Source organism: Pinus tabuliformis, chromosome 5_1 (genome assembly GCF_031772625.1).
Source record: "Pinus tabuliformis cultivar Carrire ecotype Pingquan chromosome 5_1, CPIR1, whole genome shotgun sequence".
NCBI classification, from domain to species: domain Eukaryota; kingdom Viridiplantae; phylum Streptophyta; class Pinopsida; order Pinales; family Pinaceae; genus Pinus; species Pinus tabuliformis.
The window spans coordinates 829060714-829084408 of NC_142305.1; the positions used below are offsets into that span (position 1 = coordinate 829060714).

General features: G+C 35.8%; 1 protein-coding gene across 1 annotated transcript; it reads left to right on the forward strand.

Annotated features, from left to right (window-relative positions):
• The first annotated feature begins 13432 nt into the window (after positions 1-13432).
• On the forward strand, positions 13433-20351 carry LOC149167467 (uncharacterized). Its single transcript, XM_089433000.1, has 3 exons — positions 13433-13565; positions 15045-15279; positions 20001-20351. Exons 1-3 carry the CDS (start codon positions 13556-13558, stop codon positions 20062-20064), a joined length of 309 nt encoding a protein of 102 aa, XP_089289126.1. The 5' UTR covers positions 13433-13555; the 3' UTR covers positions 20065-20351.
• Positions 20352-23695: the final 3344 nt, after the last annotated feature.

The window sequence follows — 23695 nt, forward strand, 5'->3', positions numbered from 1 at the left end:
GGCATGCCTTGGCACTATTTGGCACATGTTAGCACACCCTAGAACTACCTATCACACTTTAGCACTTCTTGACATTCCCTGGCATGTCTTACCCGTGCTTAGCATACCTTGTCACTCCCTCCTTGGCATGACAGTTAGCACTCATTGACACTCCCTGACACACCCTCATATTCATTCACTTCCATACATTTTGACCTAGTTCTCCCTTGTGTTGTCCTAGTACTCCCTAACACGCTTCAGCATGCATTGGAACTCTCTATCACACCTTAGCACTCTTAAATATGCTCTGCCACTTCATAGCATGCATCACAATCCCTGACGCAGATTGGCACTTGGCATGTGTTGGCACTTGGCAAGTCTTAGCATGTTTGGCATGTGTTGAGATGGCTTGGTATGATTTGGCATAGTTTAACATTAAATTTATTTGAGATCAATTATTGGAAACTAGATGAGGAGAAACTAAGGAAGATTTGGCATTTAGAATGCATTGACACTTGGCACTTGGCACCTATTGGAACCTAGTGTTGGTGTGCCTAGCATTCCCCTCATGGAAAAGGTAAATTAATGACTTATTAACCCTATTATATGCTCATTTCCTTTTAGTTTAACTTGTTCCTCCCTTTTTTTGCCTTGACAGTCCTTGGCATGCATTGTCACACCCTTGTACATCTTGGCATGCCTTAGCACTTGGCACATCTTAGCTTGTTTGACATGTCTTCATACTATTTGGCACATGTTAGCATGCCCTAAAATTCCCTAACACACCTTGGCAGTCATGACCGCACAACTAGCATTATATTTTTCTATGACCTGGGAACCTTACATTCACTAGAACACCTTGGCACTCCCCAGTTGTCATGCCCTCTGTTATCCTCCACAATGTCCTAGGTTGATGAGGATATAGAAAAAGGTAACCACAAACCAAGCTTTTAGTTTGGTAGCTAGCCATACCAAACTAGAGAGGGCTCTCTCTATGAAATCACAACCAAGAGATGACTGGAATGTAAAGGATTTAGGCTAGATAGTTAGGCTCAGGTGGGTTTTGTTGCTAGATAAGGGAGAAAAACCAGGTAGCTAGGACAGAGGATCAAAGGGTTACAACAGCAAAGATATAAAGGAGCAGGGTAGCATTATTTTTGTGATGGATCTTAGGTTTTTTCGGTGTGGTGTAGTGTAGTGTTTAGAAGAAGAAAAAGGTCTTAATGAGCACGAAACATGAATTCATTAAGCAAGAAAGATTAAAGTAACACATAATGATTTTTCCATCAAAACAGAGATTTATGCAAAGAATTTTGTTTATAAACTATAAGGAAAACCATTGAAGAATTGATCAATGGAAAGAGAAGATGGATATCTTTCACATAAAGCTATAACAGAGAAAAAATAACATCACAAACTTACTGCACAGGAATTCCTAGATAATAGTTGCAAATTGTTTCCTTTGATTTCCAGAAAATGTCCAAGTACAAGCTACAATAGTTCTCTCCTCTGAAATCCAACCCATTCTATCACTGAGAAACTAATACATAAAGACCAAAACAACATCTCCCCACTCTCAGGGGTCGAATCCATGACTCTAGGAACTATTCCATGAGGTGTTCTAACCAAACCCTAATGTCTAGGGAAGTTAAAAACAACTTCTACAATTAACTTTGACTCCAACCTCTCTCATAAATGAGGTCAAATTTACATCAAAACAACTTACAAAGACTAACCACCCATTATTTACATTTAATTTTACCCCTCACATTCATCTACTTCACCCTTTTGACTTTTACCAAAGTCAAACTAGGAATTACAAAAAATTACATAGTGAAAATTTTACAAAACTCTAAAAAATTTCCAGGTGCGAAATGAGCTGTTGGAGGCCATTTTTGAGTACCTTTATGAAGTCAAAATCTAGATTTGAAGCCTTTTCTGGAAATATGGGAGAGTGCATATGTCTTTAGAGGAGTATTTTTTCCCTCAAAATGACCCATTTTTGGCTGAGATATGGCCATTCTCCCAAAGTGTCTCCACGTGCGCATTAAAATGGAAAAATCGGGGAAGAAAGGTGATTTTTGGCCTCTTTTTTGCAAATTTCTCAAAAACACTTAAATGGCTAGTGCGTGGACCTAGGAAATTCATGAATAAGTGCAAGGGATTCCTAATCAATGTTTATAGCTAATTCCATACAAAAGTCATAGAGAATGAGAGAACCACCCAAAATAGTGGCATGTGTATGGAACCTCAAACAATGATGAGGTCAAGTTCCAAAGATGCAAACCCTTTACTTCAAAAAACAACATTTTATGGAGTGGTAGAAGAAATGATTACATTGGCCTATTTTTGTATGGAGTACACATTGTTCAAATGTAATTGGATTGATGTATACAATAAGAGAGGGATTAAAACTGATGATTTTGGTTTTACAATGGTGAATATGAAGAAATTATTAAGTCAAAACCATTGGGAAGATGATCCATTTATTCTAGCATCACAAACTAAACAAGTATTCTATGTACACGATCCAATTGAGACTAACTGGTATGTAGTGTTAACATGTCCTCCAAAAGGATTAAGAAATAATACATCATATGAACTTGAGTATGCAGACTTGTCACAGGTTGTGGATTTTCAAGAAACAAAATGTGTAAGAACAACATATCGATGATATCGATGTCAACGTTGACGTGAACATGGATTATGTCCGTTCAGATTGTGAAGGAATATGGTTGAATATTAAGAAATAAAAGATATCGATTTTGCTATTTTGTTTTGAGAAGTCCAAAATCGATATTTGGTTATGAAGAGAGATTCCTTTGTTTCTTATCTATAAAATGTTTTAGACCCATTTAGTAGATTTGTTTTTAGTCCTTTCCTACGACATAGACTATTGTTTTCGGCTTGCACTATTAATCTTGTCAAATTGAACACATAAAAATTTGATATGTGCGAAGTTTCTGTAACTTTTATATTTTTATATTTTTAAAGATTGAAATGACAATTTTCTATATTATTATCGCACCAAAACCCTAAAATTTACTCATTGAAAAGAACCCAGAAAATATAAATTTATTGGGCACATGCCATTTGTTTAGCCTTCTTCTGTGACTATTGGTTGCAAAACAAACTATGCACCTGTGGGTTGCAAAACAAACTATGGATATAGAGGAGTGCAATTACTGGGAGGGAAAAAAGGGATCATAAATAATTTGAGCATATTACTGTTAGACGAGGCTACAGATCGGATGAACAATTGGAGGATTCCTTAGCTTAAGCACAATTAAGCTAATAATTTTGCATTTTCCTCCATGCAGGTCGGCAAAAATAAGGATGAACGTTTACAAAAATGTAAGTGTCATTCTCATTTCTCAGTTTTTCTGCCAACAGTGTTGTAGGATAATATATGCCTTCAATCTTAATATTTCTTGTTTTATTTCCTAAAGGTTCTATCTTTAAGAGACTGCATAATCTAATAATTCTACGTTTTCTTGCTAGTCCTTGAGATAACACTAACTAGTATTTCACGTCCATTCTTGGTGTTTACTAGCGCTTTAAAATATTACATTGCCATTCTAATATACTGGGGATTTACATTTTCAATTATGATCTTCTTGTGCTTCTTTATGTATTGTCCATCCATGTAGTGATTTTTTTGCTCCAACTGATAAATTGCTTCTTCCAACAGTTAAAAAAAAGAAAAATATCACTGTAAACTTGCGAGTCAAGTATACCTGTTTATTATCTTCGAAACTATGTAGGTTCTTGATAAGGATGGTGGATTTCTTTCAAAAGGTAACCTGGAAAGTGGTGTAAGCAGGACAATGGAATTAGGTCTTCAAACTATGTGTTGCCCTATCATAGTGGAGAATATGAGTCGACCCTGACAATTGCTTATAGAGGTCAGTTAATTTCTTAGATTAACAGGGTTTTTATATTGCATTCAATAACTCATTTTTGTTATTTTGAGACATGGTTTAACGTTGTCATGTTATCTTTTGTTAGTTTTCACCAATATTGTAGATGCTTTGTGAGGAGTGGGGGCTCTTCCTTGAAATAACTGACATCATTTGAGGCTTGGGGCTTATGATTTTAAAGGGAGTCATGGAAGCTCACAGTGACAAGATCTGGGCTCACTTTGTTGTTAAGGTAATGCCATAATTGCAAACAAGATAATTAACTCTCAGGTCTCCGATTCCATGTAAATATTCCTCTTTTATTTGTGTTTGGTTGCTTGAGCAGAAAATGGACTTCAAGGGTTGACATTTAGATTTATAATGAGAACATGGTATGCAATTTATTTTAAGCATGTATGTGTTCCTAGAGTTGGAGAAAAGTGCCAAACCAAATAAATTGCTATGGTTGATGCTTAATAACTAATGCTTAGAGACTCCCCGGATGCGGGTGTTAGCACATCAGCCAGGGAAAGGCCACATGCCATGCATGTGCCGCCTCGTGTTCATTCAAGGCATTCACTGCCCTCTGCCGCCGAAGAATGAAGAACAGTTTCATGAGCTCATTGCATTCAATGTCACATAACGTGAAGAGCTATTGTTTCAGAGAGCAGTTATGGAGGGCTATTATCGAGAGAATGTTGAGTGGATTAAGATGGGCAAAGGATTACTGCGGGCCCATTCGCAAGGTAAGGTCAGTGTGGTGCAGGCTCTTAAGGGCAATCTTCCTGGGGGCCTTCCTCACCTTCAAGCCTCAGCTCCTGCTGTCACAGACACCCACCACGAAGCCAAGGAACACTTCAAGTGCGAATTCCAGGTTGAGTGCTATTTATACGCTATTGAACTTCATCCTGGTTCGGCTGAGAGGGGTCTCAACTGTGAGGGAGGGCGATTCAAGTTGGTTAAATCTTCCTCTAACGCTCTGCTCCAAGCCACCAGTTTCACGGCAAATATGGTCAAACCAAGGCAAAGGCTGCTCAGTAGGCGAGGCTCTGCGCGTGGAGGCTCTTCACGCAACCCTGCTGCAGAATCCCACCACCACTGTTGCTGTTGTTATTGTTATAGAAGATCAGGGGCCACTCCCATACAGGTCAATCAATTCATGGATTCGGGCAGTCCCAGTGCTGAACCGCCCGCGATGCCAGCGTTTGGAACTGCCATTTTCACTCTTGGCAGCTCGAGGAATAATGCCCGTATCAATGCTCATATCTCAGTCCTATTCATTGAGGACTCTCAGGATGAGGAGGGAGGTTCGGGCAGCAAGGAAGCGCTCCCTGATGACCAACCAGAAATTATTGAGGAAGAACCAGCGGGAGTTCCTGAGCAGATCACCACCCAGCCACACGAGAATGAGGCGTCAACCTCCAAAAAAGCCGAAGTGGAAGAATGGGAAGGTCGTCCGGAAGGCTACGGGTGGTATCCAATCCTCGAGGAGAAGCCTGAGGAATAGCATCCCTCGGCAAGCTCCGTCATCCTCCTCTTTTGCTCAGGTCCGGTATAAGTTTTCTATTTCAGTCTGCGTCGGGTATAAGCCAAGGTTTTCTGTTTGGGTCTTTCTAGTCTTTATATATGTCAATGTAGGCCATAGTCCTACTAGCAGGATCTGAAATCATGCTGTTGCTGGTCCTCTGTCACCCCTGCGAGGGAAAATCTCTGTTTTTGTTTCGAAGCCCCTGCGTGGGCTGCTGTTGCAAGGTTTGATTATAGTTTTGAATTTTGTCATGTGCTGGAAGAGATTAAGTTTGGTAAAGCTGCCCGTGCGAGGGCCAACTCTAAGTCGTGATCTGCCGCCCACAGCGCCACAGTTGGCCTTGGGCAATATGTCTTTCTGAATGTAATGTTTTACTGTACATAATATAATAGAATAGTATAGCTTTAACGAGAAAAAAAAAACTAATGCTTAGAGATTGTTCTTGGGAATTTGATCATGTAGGGTTGTAGACCATAAGATACTCTAGCTATCAACCTCTATATTTCACCTTATGTTCTCTATGTTTTGGCATATAAAATTTTGAAGGCACCCTAGCCTGATTTGTCATGTTGTGGAATTTGGCAGTTTCACAATATTTTTGCACAGTAGTGGCTTCTTGGATTGGAAGTGAAACTCTAATGATGTAAAAATATTAATAATGTTCTAAGAACTACACATAAATTTGAAAATCACAATTTTGATCTTTAGTGAGCCCTGGACATGCATGTTACTAAAGACTACTTGCACTTAGCAAGAGACGAGGTAAATCAGTGAAATTGTTTTGGTAGACTTAGTACTCTCACTTGAAGGTGTACATTAGAATTATGGAAGTGTAGGAAGATGCACAAGGAGAAATAATGTAGCACTATATTTTATGACTTATCCATAGGTACATTTGCAAGAGGTTGTGTGTAATCAACTATGGCTGTAATGCAGATTTTAACCTGAGAAATGCAATTTTGTCACTTGGAATGCAATTTTGACACCTTGGGGTGCATTCTAAGTATGGAATATGATGTTTCATGGCATATAGGATAGCCCCTTTTCCTTATCATCCATCAGTTTTGCAATTTATGTACATGGCATGCAATTTTTATGCAAGTGGACATTTTGGTACTATGAAAATAATAGGTAGAAAGAAAAGTTGGTCTTACAAAAAGCATATTTTGGCCCATGGGAGTATAAATCAGGGTAGGAGATGGTGTTGGTAAACAATATGATTAGGTGACCCCTTAGACATAGCCTGGAAAAAAATAATCCTAGAGGCTAACTTGGAAAATTTCCCATTCCAAAGACCTCTAAGCATGGGATTGGTGATCAACTTTGACTTTGCCAAACTCAAAGATGACATATTGCATGGTAGGATACTTAACAGTTTGGGAACTTGTCTTTTAACAATTAAGGCCTAGGAGGAGGATTTCATCTTTGACATTGTAAAAAAGATTAAAGTTGAGGGCTGCAAATTACTTCCTTGATTACCAATGGATGAGAGGAATGATGATCATCTTTTATTTGATCAAAGTGATAATATATATTTATTGGAAAATAAACTTTGACTTTGCCAAATGGTAAAGGTTAGAAATCAAATAATCATTTAATACTTTTTCAAAACAATATACATTGAGGGTATTGTAAAATCTATAAATAGAGGGGGGAAGTGACTGTGTGAGACAGATATTATGGTGCAAGAATGATCGCATCTTGATGACACTTAGATTTCTAATAAAACTATATACGAATGTATGATATAACATTTATGAATGCATCTATGAGTGTTTTTGTGTAGATATGTATGTTGGTGACAATATATCTTTGAGTTGTGGTTTGCTTCGTCTTGCTTAAAGGGATTCCTTGAAAGATAAATAGATTGGTGAACATAAGTAAATAATCTAGATAGTAACGAAAAATCTGATATGAATCTGCTATTACACTAGTAGAAAATGATGAAATTAGTGACTAGGTGACTAAAATGGTTAGTCACGGCAACTATTTCAAGTGAATTACTACTAAATTTGAGCAATTTTAAGTGCCCAAACTAAAAATGACTAACTTAAACGACTAATTTAGTCTAGGGATAAAATATACGACTAGATAATAAGTGACTAACTTAAAGGACTAATTTAGTTGAGGACTAAAATATATGACTGGAAAATAAGTGATAATATTAATAAATTAACTTAAATGACTACTATAGTCCAAGAATAAAAATATGAGCAAATAACACATACAACAAGTATATGAATTACTCATTTATGTTTGTAATTGTTAATTATGTCACTCAGCAAATGGAAAATTGCAATTTGTATATTGAAGTGTTACATTTCACTACATGGGTCTCTGAATCCATCTTCCATTTTAAAATTTAGAGACAAAGGGGTCTCTGAATCCATCTACGGTGTTAAAATTATAAATATCTTTTTGTCTCTAAATTTTAGCATTGCAGATGGATTCATAGACCCCCTTCTTTGAATCCATATGCAGTGTTAAATTTAAAGACAAAGGGGTCTTTGAGTCCATCAATAGTGTTAAAATTTAGAGACCCCTTTAAGAGGGTCTCTAAATTCATCTGCAATGTTAAGTACAAAAAAATGACTCAAAAAAATGAATAAAAATTTCTATTCATAACCACATTTGACATAAAAATGACTCAAAATGCACATACATTATCTTGAATCCCTTCTAACAAAAACTATTATCGACCATTGCATTGTGAATAAAAGGTGATATGAGATTACTTGTGCTATGAAATGTGTGATTTTAATCATTTACTTATAATAGTTCATGAATCTTAATGAAGAGCATTTTCATAAATCCTTTGGAGTTAAGATGTTGTGCATTACCTTCATTTTGAACATATTCTAGAATATTGGCCTCGTTGAAATCTCCCTGAAACATAACATATGATAAAAAAGAAATGCTAGTAAAGAAACAAAATTGCATAAAAAAATTTCTTTCTTCTATGCTATTGTTTCCTATGTTACCACCTTACAACGTTTACTTTGAAACATGTGGTGTGATTGCTAGTTTTATATGTTTGATGAATAAAGTGTTTAGAGATTATATAGACTAATTTTTTATTGCCTTCTTGGGTGATATTCTTATACACTCCAAGACAAAAGAGGAGCATGAGTGAAATTTAAGGATGGTGCTATAGGTGTTGCAAGAGCAATAATTGTATGCCAAGTTGATAAAGTGCACTTTCTATCAAAGGAAAATCCATGATTTAGTTCACAATGACTTAGAGGATGGCATAGCAATGGACCCAGGGAAGATGAAATCGATCAAAGGTTGGAAATCACCAAATAATATTTCAAAGGTGAGACTATTTAAGGGTTTACCTAGTTACCACGTGATATTTATTGAAGGTTTCCATAATATTTTACATTCAATTGTTTCATTGCAACAGAAATGAGTATAGACTGAATGGACTACAAATTACAAAGATAATTTTCAATAGCTGAAATATTTATTAACCAATGCACCTATTTTAAAGAATGCAGATCCAAATGAGGATATTTTGGTGTGCATAAATGCATGTAAAGAAGAACTTGGTGGACATATTATGCAAGATAGGCATGTCATATGAATTGAAGAAAATCAAAGAACATGAAAGAAATTATGTTACCCATGACTTGGAGCTTACAACTATTATCCATGCATTGAAAATGTGAAGACATTATCTTATGGGATGAAATTTTGAGTTGAAAATAAATCATAGCGTTTGAAATACTCACATAGACAAATCAGATGGTTGGAATTCCCTAGTGAATTTGACTTTGACATCAACAACATTAAGTTAAAAGAGAATAAAGAGGTTAATGCACTCAACATTAAGAGGGTGCATGTAATGCATGCTATAGGTATAGTATATACAACATAGACTTAAAAATAATAATTTTGGATGATTAGGACAAACTAACACTATTTACAAATTAAAGAAGGCTTACAACAAGGTAATTCAAACCAAAAATTTAAAGCCTACATGCTAGAAGGGGATGAATACCTCTTGCAAAGGAACACAAGTTTAGGTTCCTAATTCTCAAGAATTGAGAAATTTGGTGATAAGAGAAATATGTGATGCACCATATGTTGGACACTAGGGTACCAAAAAACTATTGTAGCTATAAGAATCCAGTATTTTTGACTTAGTATGAAAAAACATGTGCTTGATTAAATAGCCAAATGAATGTAATGTTAGAAGGTAAAGGCTAAGCATATACATCCAACATGATTCTCTATCCATTGTCCATTCCTAAATGCAAATGACATATTGATGTTACCATAAATGTCATCACCAAGCTACCAAGGATAACAAGGTGAGATGATTCCATCATGGTAGTGATGGACAAGCTTACGAAAGGCACACATATTATTTCAATTAAGTTGATTGATAAAGAATCCAATATTGTGGAAATTTATATAAAAAGGAAATTGTGAAGTTATATTTTGAGTTGGGATAACCTAGAAAACAAAGTGATTGTTGGGCTATATATTATAAAAGAGATGTAAGAACATATGTTAAAGATAAGTAAAAATATAAAGGATACATAATATAGGTAGAAAGTTGTGCAAACAAAGGAAAAATGCATAGATAATTTAGATTGGTTGGGCATGTGTTTTTCAAAGTGAAGGCTAAAAAGAGCTCACTAAAATTGGAAAGCTACCGAGAATCGGTAGCACAATATTGTGGGCCATTTGAAATCCTAGATAGGATAAGGTTGTTATATACATTCTTGCATTACTTGCATCCATGAATATTCATAAAAGTGTTTCATGTATCTTTATTGAAAAAGTATGTGCCTAATCCTAACCTTGTGATTGATTAGACTATGGTCTAGGTGGAGCACAAAGGGGACTTTTGGGTGGAGCCAATATGCATCTTAGACTCAAAATTTGAAGTGCTCCTGTGCAAAGCCATTATCTTGGTAAAGGTCTAGTGGACCTACTGCAATCCTAAAGATACCACATGGGAGCATGAAGAGGCTATGTGGGAGGACTACCCATAGCTTTTTGCATATTTTGAGGAAATATGAATGTAAATTTGTGCATAAATGACTAAAGACACCATTTTTTATAGCTAGGATTACTAAATTCCATAGCTTGGATATTTCATGTCTAACCAGTGGTTGAGCCCTCAAAGGTAAGTGGGACAACCTAAAGGATTGTGATGGAGAGAAGGGAGTACTCTTCCTTGGATTATGTAGGTTGAGGGGAGTGAGAGTTGGGAATTTGGAATTTCTATAGGAGTTACTAAATTGTCAAATTATAGAGTGCTAATATGTAAAAAAAAATATGTATCTACATGTAAACCTATATGGTGATGTGCACCAAATATAGTGAAAAAATGTAAGGGGCGGGGGGAAATGTAACACCCCGTTTTTTATCACTAGATTAAAAATGTATATTTTTAAATATGATGAATGTGTAAATGCCAAGATATATAATATGTAAAAATGTAGCCAAATATCACTAGCATTATTGGATTTCAATGGTTTCATTATGTAAGGTGACTAATGTGCGAAACTCGCAATAGTCAGGAGGAGACACCAAAAAAAATTATCCATGTTAAGGGTTGGTGTGGTCTAGGCCTAGTGTGATCATCAAGTGATTTTGATGGCTTAGATGCCATAGGTTATGGTTTCTTAGATCAAATGCTATTCCCACAAGTCATGGACACAATATCAAATAAAAAATTATATGTAAACATTAATATTGAAAATAATAATATAAAATACATCATTGGTTAAGGACAAGAACATATTCATGGAGGACATATCATTCCATAAAGGAGGGGGATACAAAAGGGTCCAAGGGTAAATCACACATGCCTAAAATCCCATGTTATTAGCATAAATTAATTGTCATTACCATATAATCCCCATTTGACTTATTAAAACGAGTCATTGAATGCATTTTTGAGCTTGGTAGAAGAGTCATATCAATTAGTTATTGAAGCATGGGCTAAGTACACTCATGAGGGGAGTGGTTTTATTGAATGCATGTAAGAGGTGGGTGAGAGAGTCATCTCACCTAGATGTGAGAAGATGTGATGAGTAAAATTATATTTTGAATTGTCCAAGTCAAAACATGTATAAGAAAAGGAATTTGAGTAGAGGAGATAACTAACTTTCAAAAAGCAAGAGGACAAAAAAAAATAGAGTTTTGGTGCTACAAGAGGAGAAAATGCAATTTGTGTTAAAAACCAATCTTTAGTGTTGATATTTATGATAAGAAATAGCTTTGCATGTTTGTGAGGGGTTCTCATTTAGAAATCAATCGAGTGCTTGCGTAAAGGTTGTTGTAAGTGCTCCACTAGTCGCTAGATTTCCCAGATCCCATAACTAAGAGATTCCTTACCAATCTATGTTAGAGCCCTAGAGGGGATGGAGATTGTCTAAGGGACTATGATATATAGAAATAAATATCATCCTTAGATTGTGAAATATGATGGGAAAGAGAGTTGGCTAGTAGTAGTTATTGTAGGGGTCACTTAATTTACTAGGCACTTGTCTCTTAGTGTTGACGATAGACATCCATAGGAGCATGATCACCTTTGTGGAATCATAACCCTAGATTAGGGGTGGCCCATTGTAGAGAGAATTAGTCCAAAAATAACTATGGTTGGATGGAATATTTGACATTTGTAGCTAGTTGTGTAAAACATTTATAAGGATAAATATTCCTATCACTCTGTTATTTAATATGTAAATGTTATGCTTGAATGTTATGTTCAATTTATGTTGTGTATGTTTAAATGTTTTTGTGCATGATTAATTCATCTACATTCTTGAATTTTAAAATCATGGACAATGACATGAGCCTATATTGAAGACAACATACATTCATTTCTTTCAAAATGGTATTAAGGTTGGATTTATGGTAACATGCCTTAGAATAAGGGTATAATTATCACTCATAGTCTTATTGGTATGTTGTCAAAACCTAGCAAATTTTAAAGTAGAAGAATAAGTGTGATGAGTTTTAATGATATTTATCTTAAACATCCACAAAGAAATACAAAAAAAATATTGAGAGAATAGAGAAATTAAATCATAAATGAATCCCAAAGAAAAATTATTGGTTCTTATTCATTTGGCAATGATTTTTTTTTATAGTTTTATGAAGAGATCATCAATTGAAGAGTCAATACCTAAATTTGGCATGCATACAAATTAAAGGACTAGAAGAAACAACAAAATATGCAACTAACTAACAAACTAGCATTTTAGATCTAGAAAGGGATCCTTCATCGGAGGTGAACTACTAGTGATGATGCTCCTTAGCGATCATGGCCTGATGTGTCACACTAGGTCCTCCCAGCTTAGTTGGATATTTTCCCCACTTTCTTCTCAATTTAGTGATGGAGCTATGAATGTAAAATTTATACTAGATGAGTTATCACTAAAGTTACAATAATGTGCACGAGCATATGAATCAAACCCTACTCAATGTGCAAATGCAAAAAACTATGCTATGAAAAAAAAATGAAAAATATGTTGTTGTTGTAATCTACCAAACACTATTAACATCATAGTGTACCCATCGAAAAATTCTAATAAATAAAATGAAACAAAAATCTTATCCAAAATGTAAAAACTCATTGTGTCAAATATGGCTCTTACCTCTCAAATATTTGAACTCTTAGAAACTTTTGACTTCAAAATGATCAACATATATACTTTTGTAACATTTCACAATGAATTTTTTTTTTTATTTTCCACACCATTTAAAAAAAAAATTGTTGAAAATCTTCAAATAAATTTAAAACAGATTGCTCAAAATTTAGCGCTTTCAAATATAACTCTCCATCCCATAATTTAAATTTAACACATATTGCTCAAAACTGAGGGCGTTATTAAACATATTTTACCATGATATAATTCCCATAAAAAAAACAAAGGCCAACAATGGTTAGTTATTAAACATATTTTGTCATTATTTTTTGAAGAATTTTTCAGCTAAATTTTTTTTTTTTGTCTTTGACCCGTTTGGAACCAACTAGTGTGGTTCATCCTCCTGACAAGTTGAATGAGCAAATCTAGTTATCAATTGGAGATCCATATTTTGCTATCATCTAATACCCACCGAAAAAAAGGCAAAACAATAGTTGGGCAGGGAAATATCGATCTCCAATCTTCATTGGAAATATATGGAAATAGGTACAGGTCACTGGATCTAGATCATTACCGTTTTTCAAATCGACTGAAATTTAATGCCTTATTTGCAGATTTGTTGTACGTTTTCACACAGACTTATTCTACGTTTTCACAGGAAATGCGCCAATGATTCATGGGTAGTTAGGGTTTCAGGGTAGGTTGAGGGATAGACCGATGGAAAAGGATCTCTTCAATATCTCGCCCCACAAAACATCGATTTATTCCCACATTCATTCGCTTTTTTCCCATTGTTCGTCCCTTTACAGGGATGGAAGGGAGACGCAATGCGATGAATGTCCTCATTCAAGGGATGGAGGAAAGGGTTTTCATCTGGTTTTCGCATCTTGCTTGTGGTCGTCTCTAGGAAATTCTAAAATATGGCTACTTGTTATAAGGTTACTTGTTGGTATTTTGCGTCGCAGGATACGAGGCGCAAGTTTTTACCATCTTATTTTTCTATTCTATATTGGTGCTCTATATCCTTAATTTCTATATTATTTTTGTTCCCACTTTTACATGTTCTAATAACTTATATATTATATCCGGTTATGTTGAGATTTGAACCGAGGATGGGATTGTGGATTGGGGATGGGTTCTCCATAGGTTTGGACATGGCAAGCGATACGTTTCAATTTACTGTTAAAAAATCTAGCGTATTCCTTCAGGTATTTTTGTGAAGTTTCATTCTATAAGTGATATGGTCAGCGATACGTATTATCTGAATCATTTCGCCCCCTTCAACGTTATTGCTTCGCTTGTTTAGATGGTTTACATATTCAGTTGTAGGTGAATGAAGGCTCAGTGGCTGCAGAATCAATATAAAGGGGTTGTGGTTGAGTATTTGCTAGTGTCATTTTTATTAGTTGAGTATTTAGCATTGGCGCTATTGGTCCTTGACATGCTTGATTTGAGAGATGATTGATCCTTGGGCTGCAAGGCATTTCATCTGAATTTAGAATTCGACCATAGAAAGCAGAATGATTCTTGGAAACTTCTTCAGGATGACTTAATTAGGGATCTGTTACGACTTTATTAGGGATCTGTTACAGTGTCTACATAAGGGTGTTTGGTGTAGAGTATTTGTCGTGCTGTTTGGCATTAGGGTTTGTCTTTCATCATTGCAGAATCCTTTGGCTACAGGGTAAATATATTATTCTACATTTGCTAGTTGGCCATAGATAGCAGAATATTCTCTTGAAATTTCATCAAGACACAGACATCCGAGAAAGTATCTCAGGTTATTTTTTACCAAACCTTAGCTGCTCGGATATTTAGTGTTACAAGGCTACTAGTCCAGTATTCTTCACCTGAAGTTGCACAATTTCCTTGTTATCAATCCACCCAGCCTTCAATATTTATCCAGCAATATGTGCTTTATTCTGCTTTATTTATGAGCATAAGGTAAATACGGATATGGCTGACCAGAATGAAACGTTCTCGAAAACAACTTTGGTGGCTAGTGCTGAGAATTGACAGTGGCAGGAGCAGGAGCTGGAGCTGGACTTGGAGAAATCAATGGCAGTGAACCAGGCTGGGATAAAAACATATCCACAAGAACTACGTTGGCAGCATCTGTGGAATGGAAGGCATCGCAGAAAACATATTGGCTACGATCTGAACAAACATTAGAGTTTGATAAACAAAACTGTCTGATGGTTGTATCCATGCTGCAGCATGGAGCATCTGATACATTGAAACCTGCACATCGATCAGCCAGGTACTGACTACATTATATATCATTAACATAGTGACAATTAATCTAGTTTCGTTTTTAATTGTAGATTTTGTGAATATTTTAGAGATAGTGGGGGAGGTAATTTAGTTTCATTTTGTCGTATTTATTTTAATCTCCGATTTTGGGATATTTTAGAGATAGCAAGAAAGTTTATATTTCACTTTGATGTTATTGTTATTTCATGTTTATAGAGAATATCTAGAAAAATAATAAGAGAATATTTCTAAAATTTACCATGTAAATAAAAACGCTAATTATATACTCATAGAAACCAATTTTTTGAGAAAAAAGACGCTAATTATATACTCATAGAAACCAATTTTTTGAGAAAAAAGAAGAAGAAGAAGAGTGTACAAATCACAACATTATTCAAACGGATAAATATGCTTTATTACTTACCATATGCAGCCGGATTTTTGATAAGTTCCATCAGACGGTGGTATGAATCGAGAAAATGGATGTTCAGGCCAGGAAACCCTGAATTTAGCTCCTGCAGGAGCTTCTTGATGGAGATATTGAACTTTATGAGCCATCGATTCACATCGTTCAGACATGATCCTTCATTCTTCACCCATTGAGCCGGGATTCATCCCAGAGGAGATTCCATTGAACAGAATTTTGCGTGCGCCCAATTTGTATATTCTCTTCTCATATTTCCATTTCCACGTTACAACCAGTTATCTCGTCAAAGTATCTTAGGTCGACCAGTCTGAGTATCATTCCAAGCCAGTCAAATTTCCCATACCCATCCAGAGAGGAGATAGGGGGGCGAACAGAAAAGGTGCCCAAACAAGCCTAGAGCGGATGAAAACACACATTGATCTCTTAGGTGCATGAAACATGATATAAAGGCTTCCACAGTTGGAGTAGTGGAAAGGTTGCCATCAATAACGAAGGTGAAATAGGTGAGCGTTGGCATAGGTGGTGGCAAGAAGAAGAGAGGCAGCGGGTAACAAGAGAGAGAAACAGGTCTCAATAGAAATACGGGTATCACGAAGATCTCAGGGAGAGAGATCAGGGTAGTAAGATCAATCCGGGCCAGGTAGGGTTACGAGTAGCAAGATCTCGATGGGTCTCAATCAGGAAAGCAACGAGAGAGATAGATCTAAGTTCGTGAAAAAAGTGAGCCTATACATCACTAAACCATACAAGGACTTGTACTCCTTTGATGAAAAAAGAGTGCAATGTTTAGATATGATCAAGGATCTAGTGGTGTGTCTAGTCAACAATGGGCTCAGTCACTTTTCAAAACAGGTGCATTGTGATAAATATCGTGTTTCGGTTCCAAAACATCCAAGAAAGCATCCATTAATTCAGGATCGATTTCATTCAGTCTCTTACCTCGCTCCCTTTTTTAGGGTCTAAAATATGAAACAAGTGAAGCATCCCGTGTTCATTCATTCAGTGTGCTGGCAGTGGGCTCTTGTCTCCTCCACTGTTTGCTTTCGGTGAAGGGTTAATTTTATTCATTTATTTCTTGTTTGACGCTTTTCTGCAACTATATAGAAATGACATAGCTCGAGTGCAAATGGAGAAATATTTTTTCTTCGTTGAAGGTGCTTTGTTTGCTGATTTCTTTCTGCTTCGAGCTTCTCCATTAAGATACAGAAAATAGTTCCAAGGGTGGAGTGAACATGGTTGCTGTCGAAAAATTCCTAAGGTAACCAACAACAATATCTTCTCTCTTTTGTCTTGTGGTGTAGTAATATCATTTCTTGTATTAATTTGTTTTTACATTTAAAAATTTGGGGATAAATATACAAAAACTATTCTAAAATTCTAGCTAAGTGATTACATGATGAATATTACTTTAGCATGTGATTAATGACAGATGACACAGATTCAAAAGAGACCTTTGACAAGCAAACATGTAGGCATGTTCCATTTTATGATGTTTATAACCTGCCTTAATGACTGGTTGATTAGTTCCACATATTGCAACTACAATGAAACATAGACTCAAAAGAAACTCAAGAGGCAAAAGAAATTTGAGGAAAACAAGCAGTTTGACCTTTTATTTACTACAATGAAACATAGATTCAAAAGAGGCTTGAGGAAAACACATAGATTCAAAAGAGACTCGAGGCTAACCAACTATTTTTATTTTAGGGTGGTTGTATAATCTTGAAATTCAAGAAACAATCCCAACAATTTTGGTTGAATCTAGTCCCACATGTTTCATGTTGGGCTTTAAAATCTATTCATGTAAGTTGGGGCTATATGTAACAAAGTGGAGCGAAGTTGAGTTTGTTCCATATTACATTCTTTTACACTTAGTCTTACTCCCCAAGAAGTCTATATGGAACACAGTGGAGCTAAGTTGAGTTTGTTCCAGATTACATTCTTTTACACTTACTCTTACTCCCCAAGAAGTCATTTCCTCTAGTAAATTAGTGAATTAAATAATGAAGGGTGAAGCATTAGAATGAGAAATTGTTTGATAGTTTCTGGTCCCATCTGTAATCAGAGTATTTATGTAGTATTTTTCTAGTAGTGTGCCTCTTCTTAACACAAAATGTTGAGATCAATGGATAAATCAGAGTTTATTCTTTAACACAAAATGTTAAGATCAATGAATAAATTAGAGTTTATTCTTTTTTATTTACTGAACTTTATTTTTGGTGGCTGCATTGATCTAACATTTACATTTATCACTTTATTAATATCCCTTTTGTTTCCATTGTATTTTTTTGTTGAACATTTGCAATTTTAATTCTAGCTTCTTCAGCCATGGCTGCACATTATTCTATGCAGATTTAGTGCAGTATTATTGACTCCCTATATTAGAGGTAGCACAAGTTGGACATGAAACCTGCTCCTCTCTAAAAACTACCCTATGTTTGTTAGAACAATTTTAATTTTGATTTTCCATTCTAGTAACAAAATGCCTCAGAATTCTAGTAGTAATTAAATAATGTCCAAAAAAATCCAAAAAAATTATGATAGTTATCCAATTTCTTATGAATGTATTTCTATAATAAACAAACAATATTTATTTGAAAAATATTATACATGTTTCGAAAGATAAAAATAAATATTAAAAGTCATGTGAAGAGAAATTTAAAAATATAAAGGTCATAAAAAATTCCTTGATGTGCAGATTACCGGTCAAATTTAATCCCTACCCGTTAACATTCTAATAGCCTGACAAAGTGAATGAAGGAGATCCCGATTGAAAAGGCATATCAGATTCCTTATCTTTCAGCATGGACCATAATACCGGAGTATGCCCTGGGCCACCATTTTGTATCAATAGCTTATCGCCTCGAGATCCTTTCCCAACCCCAAAACAAAATGTTGATTGGGATGAAGAAAGCCCTTTTTGGTGAGTCGATCTATTACCCTATCTATAGGGACTTTTATCTTTATGGCACCCGGTTTTTCTGCCTAAAAGGTAAGACCAAGTTTTCTCCTAAGATACACCCGGATTTCTTTATTAGTTTGACCCGAAAAGAAAGTCCGCCTAACTTAGTTTGAAGAAACTAGATAAATTGGATTAGTGTATCTCATGCAAGGCAATTTGAATTCACTCTTCAGTGTCAATTGTGCAGTCATCAACATAATTCCCATATGTAAGCCCTCTCTGTTTACAAATAGACAGGGCGAAACCATCCATTTCATGAAGTACCACATTCATAAGGAGAGGAGAAAACACTTCTCCCCCTATTCGTAGAGGTATAATTTTGTCCTTTATCATCCAAAATAGGAGTAGATATGAACTTCATTATTAGTTCTAAGAATAGGTTGTCTGATATGTGTTTCTCCAGTAAGTGAATTAATGTCGAGTGTTCTATTTGATCAAAACACATTTTGACATCCACATGCATGATTCCTTTTATCCTGGTCCACCTCTGTACTTCTACAAAGAAGGAGCGAATGCTCATGGATGGGAGAAACCCATATGAAACTGGAAGAAAGATGCGTTCGCATATTGCTTCCAACACATTGGCGATGGACCTGTGCACAACCCTATCAATTGGTGAAGATATCGTTATTGGCCTTTTTCTGTCGCTTCAGAATAAATATTCTATGCATCGGAGAAAATTCGAACGTGCCTTTCAATAATGCACAAGAGATATCAACCAAGTGCTCCTTCAAGATACCTGAAATGGTTTCATGGGTGATTGTGCGAGTCATCAATCCTGGGTGAGCTTGTATCTCTTCGTAAGCTCTCACTAGATTATCTAGGTGTAAAACATTGTATAATGGGTGGTTCCACCGTCCTTCAGAGTCTTGCTGTAACAATTATGCGACAAAGTACTCAAATACAAGGGGTACGATTTAATTGATTCATCAATTCAATTAATATGGTTATAACCAAGAATCAAACAATTAGAGAGCACCCTGAAGCTTATAAGGGAATGAATGGATCACGGATGGTATCTCCTCATGGCCTTTCATGTTTGGAAGCATCTTTACCCTAGAAGGTTATTGTTGGTATCCTAAATTGCCTTATTTTCTACCCCATTTCCATCAATATCAACCTCTGATTTACCTTAATACAAGACCCTTCTTCCCTCCACTAGTACAAGATGGTTACCCTTTTTCTGCACATGCTCATAGTTTACATTAAGATTTTCTACGACACTTTATTAATATTTTTATGTATATTTCATGTTATTTACATATTTTGCAACTCATATTGATTTCCTAGAAGTAATCATGGAACGTAGTGTTAATAATGTATGAGTTGACTAGTGCAGGAAGATTCCTGCATCACCACTGTCCGAGATTCCGAGAGCTATCTTCCACGAAGACAGATCTTGATCTTCAAATCTGAGTTTAATTGCTGATAAACTGAAGTAGATGGCGTGCATCGAGGGGTTTTTCTCCAAAGATAGATCATGGCACAACGAAGCTTGTGTTATTATAACCATTGGCCAAGTTTGTAATTTGGTTTCTAAGTCTGTTCGGCTGAGAGGCCTGAATGACAATTATCTGTAATTAGTGTAAATGTCTTAGAGCCGAAGGATATATATCATGTAAATCGTAGATAGGAAAGCCAATGAACCATCAGTTATTATTTTGGTTTATGTAATCTGGTTATCGCCTCATTCTAGGGTTGGACTGCTTCATAATGTAATTTGTCGAATCAAGTAAATACAAGAGGATCATTATGGTTTGCACACACATCGTGTAATTTCGTCTTTGATGTGTTATTTGAAGTGTTGATAGCTTTTGTTCCTTATAAGTTGAACGAGCTAGTTGGCTAGGGCCCGGCCAACCTAGCTCGTTGACCCCTCTTGCTTTTGTGATTTGGGAAGACGGTGTGTTCATTTCATAGCAGTTGTGTGATGAAATAGTTTAATCGTTAATCATTGAGTTCTTAATGAAATTACCTTATGTAGCCTATGTGTGGAATGGATCCATAGTTTGTAGAGTATTTGTGTTCATTTCTATTTATAAGATATCTTTTATGCATTTACTTTATTCTTGATTTCTGTTTTAATTCATTTTCGAAGCAGATCATGTGAGGAACTCTTTCCTTCACCAGTGCGTGTTGTTGCTTGCACCGCGCTTAGTCATTCGTTGCAGCAAACATTAAATCACTCACCTACATTTTATTTCCTATTATTTCGCAAGGGAATGAATCAATAAATCAAGTAACTATTTTTGGTATTAAAAGTTCATGTCTAAAAAGATCTAGAAGTAGTTATATTAACTACCAAATTATACTTGCAAAGAATATCATTATTGTGGGTGAAGTACCGAAACTGTTTGACACATACAAAGTACTTAGGCTATTGAAGGATTCTTTTGTAAATGTTTCATCTCATGAAGTTTATTTCCCTTATGAAGTTTAATGGGTTGAAGCATTTTCTTTCTCGCAGCTAGTTAATTTAGAACTTCATTACAGTTGCAATTCCTTTTCAGCATATCTTTTAATCTTTCGAAAGTAAACCGGAAACTAAGTAAAGGGAACCCTACTTCGGGGCAAGAAAAAGTCTCTTGACACCGGAACAGAGTGCTCCGAGTCCTGAGGCTTAGAGAACCTTCAGGCATACATAATTCTTCAGTAAGGAAGATTGAATATACTCTTACACAGAAATATTGTACCTGCACTAGTGCAAGCAAGATTGCAACTATGCAAGGATAGGTTGTTTGTGTAGGAGAAAGATCAGAAGAAAGACAGAACTCTGCAAGGGCAAACTTGTCAGACTGCTTATCATCCATCTGGAGATTAACATAACGTTTCATTCAAGATTCAAGATTGTTTCTGTTGTGTGGAATTTCTTTACTTGATTTAATTGCAAATTGTCTTTTACATTCCAGCACTAGATTTTCCTTGGTGTAAATTGCCTTTCCAATTTTTTCTATCTTATTCTGCAAAACATTCCCTTCAAGAAGTAGGATTAGAAATAGGAAAATTTCATACCATTTCTGGCATTGCCTGTGCTTCGTCTTTAAGTTTATGAAACCCTCAGGTTGACAATTAAGTGTTTAGGAGTTTGCTCAAGTGCAATTCCTACACCCAACATTTTGGTGCCATTGCCGAGGAGGCGATTTGAATTGGTAAGAATTTTCCATTTTTTTGCAATAAGGGTAAGTCTGCTATCATTTTTTCCGCATTGTGCTTCTATTGTTTGAAGGAGTTCATAGGTGCCAATTTATTTTTAAAACTTGCAGCTTTTACTTTTTGAATTTCGTTTATCATTTTTTTTTAAATGAGTACCTAAAAGAGGTAGGGGTCCGAAGCCCACTAGGGGCCAATGAAACACTGACAAATCTGAAACCAAAACTCATATTGGGCCTTCTTTTGCAAGCAGAAAGTCCAAACAAACTCAGACTCATCACGCAGGAACAATCCACCTAGGCTCTAGTAGCAGTAGTTCAGGTGTGACACAACCCATAAAGGGGAAGAAGGGGACTGTTGGAAATCATAGTCAGCCTTCTCATCCTGTTAAGAGAGGTTCATGTGGAAGAACAACAATGGCAGATATGGAAGACCACGCAGAAGGAAATTGTGAAAATCAAGTAAATGAGGAACAATCTATTTTCGGATTCCTTATTGTGAATCCTAATATACAAAAACAAATGAAAAATATTTCACCATCAGCTCTTCCTCATTTCTATGGTAAGGTACATGAAGATCCAAACTCTTTCTTATTTGAGTTTGATATTTTGTGTAGAAGTTATGATTACTTATCTGATGCCCAGAAGTTAAAGTTGTTTCGTGCAACTCTTAAGGATGCAACGCTCCACTGGTTCATGGGACTAGGAGGAAACACTATAAATTATTGGGAGCAAATGAAGAAAGTGTTTTTATCAAAATATCAGGAATATTGTAAAACTAGAGATATCCAAGATGAAATCTTTACTATTGTGAAAAATGATGATGAAATGCTAGAGGACTATTTGGAGAGATTCATGTATATTCTCCAAAGGTCAAAGCACAAATTTGATATAGGTACTATTAGAACCTTTTTCTTACGTGGACTTACTGATGATTCTAGGAATAATCTAAATCTATTAGGACAAGGGGATATTGCTCAAAAACCTTTTGATCAGATCTGTGACTTGTGTAGGAAATTCTCGAGGAACCAATATAGATCTAGTAAAGGAATTCAGAATAAAAATAGAAAAACCAAATCTACTGATGCTATGATTATTGGATTAGAAAACAAAATGGACAATATGAAAATTGAAATAATGAATATTGTTAGTAAACAAATAGACTCTTTGAAGTTTCAGCAAAAACTTGTAGAAGAGTAAGAAACATTGTTTATTTTCTGTTCAAGATATAGAAGAAAGCATCCTCTAAGAGAATGTCCTCTAGATATTGAAGAGATTAATAAATGTGCAATTTGTGCAAATAACCATGCCATGCAAAAATGTCCCTCCCTACCTGGGCTGAAAGCTGTATTCGAAGGGGGACAACCTGATGCTGAATCATTCCATGCAATGGGAGCAAGAAGAAATTGGCCTCAGGTAAGTGTAGGTATGGTTCCTAAACCTCCACCACATTTTTTTGGTTATAATGCACACTCATATTCCTATCCTAACACTGGTCACTCTCAACATTGACAACATGGGAATCAATATCAATATGGACAGCCCTCCTAATCTTGGAAACAAGGATGGAGAGGGCCAAACCATTCACATCATTCACATAATTCCTATCATGCACTGATGCAATCATATCCTCCTACATATGCACCTTACCCAATGCCTCAACCATCATTACCTCAGCTGAGTCAACCTATGCCACCATTACCTTTACCTGCACTGTTTCGACCTTCTCAGCTGTCTGCTCAACCTTTACCCAATCCTAATAATAAAGTGGTACCGATGATCCATTCTATGACCCCGCTTTCTTCATCCAGATTTCAAACTAAACCAATTGGAGTCAATGATCTCCAATTGAGATCAGGGAAAGTGTTAACCTCAGAAAATCAAA

What these genes read in the sequence shown, in the direction of transcription:
- LOC149167467 (XM_089433000.1), top strand. An exon ending in CCTGCACATCGATCAGCCAG is followed by an intron (nt 15,280 to 20,000) that starts GTACTGACTACA and finishes TGACTAGTGCAG; the next exon opens with GAAGATTCCTGCATCACCAC.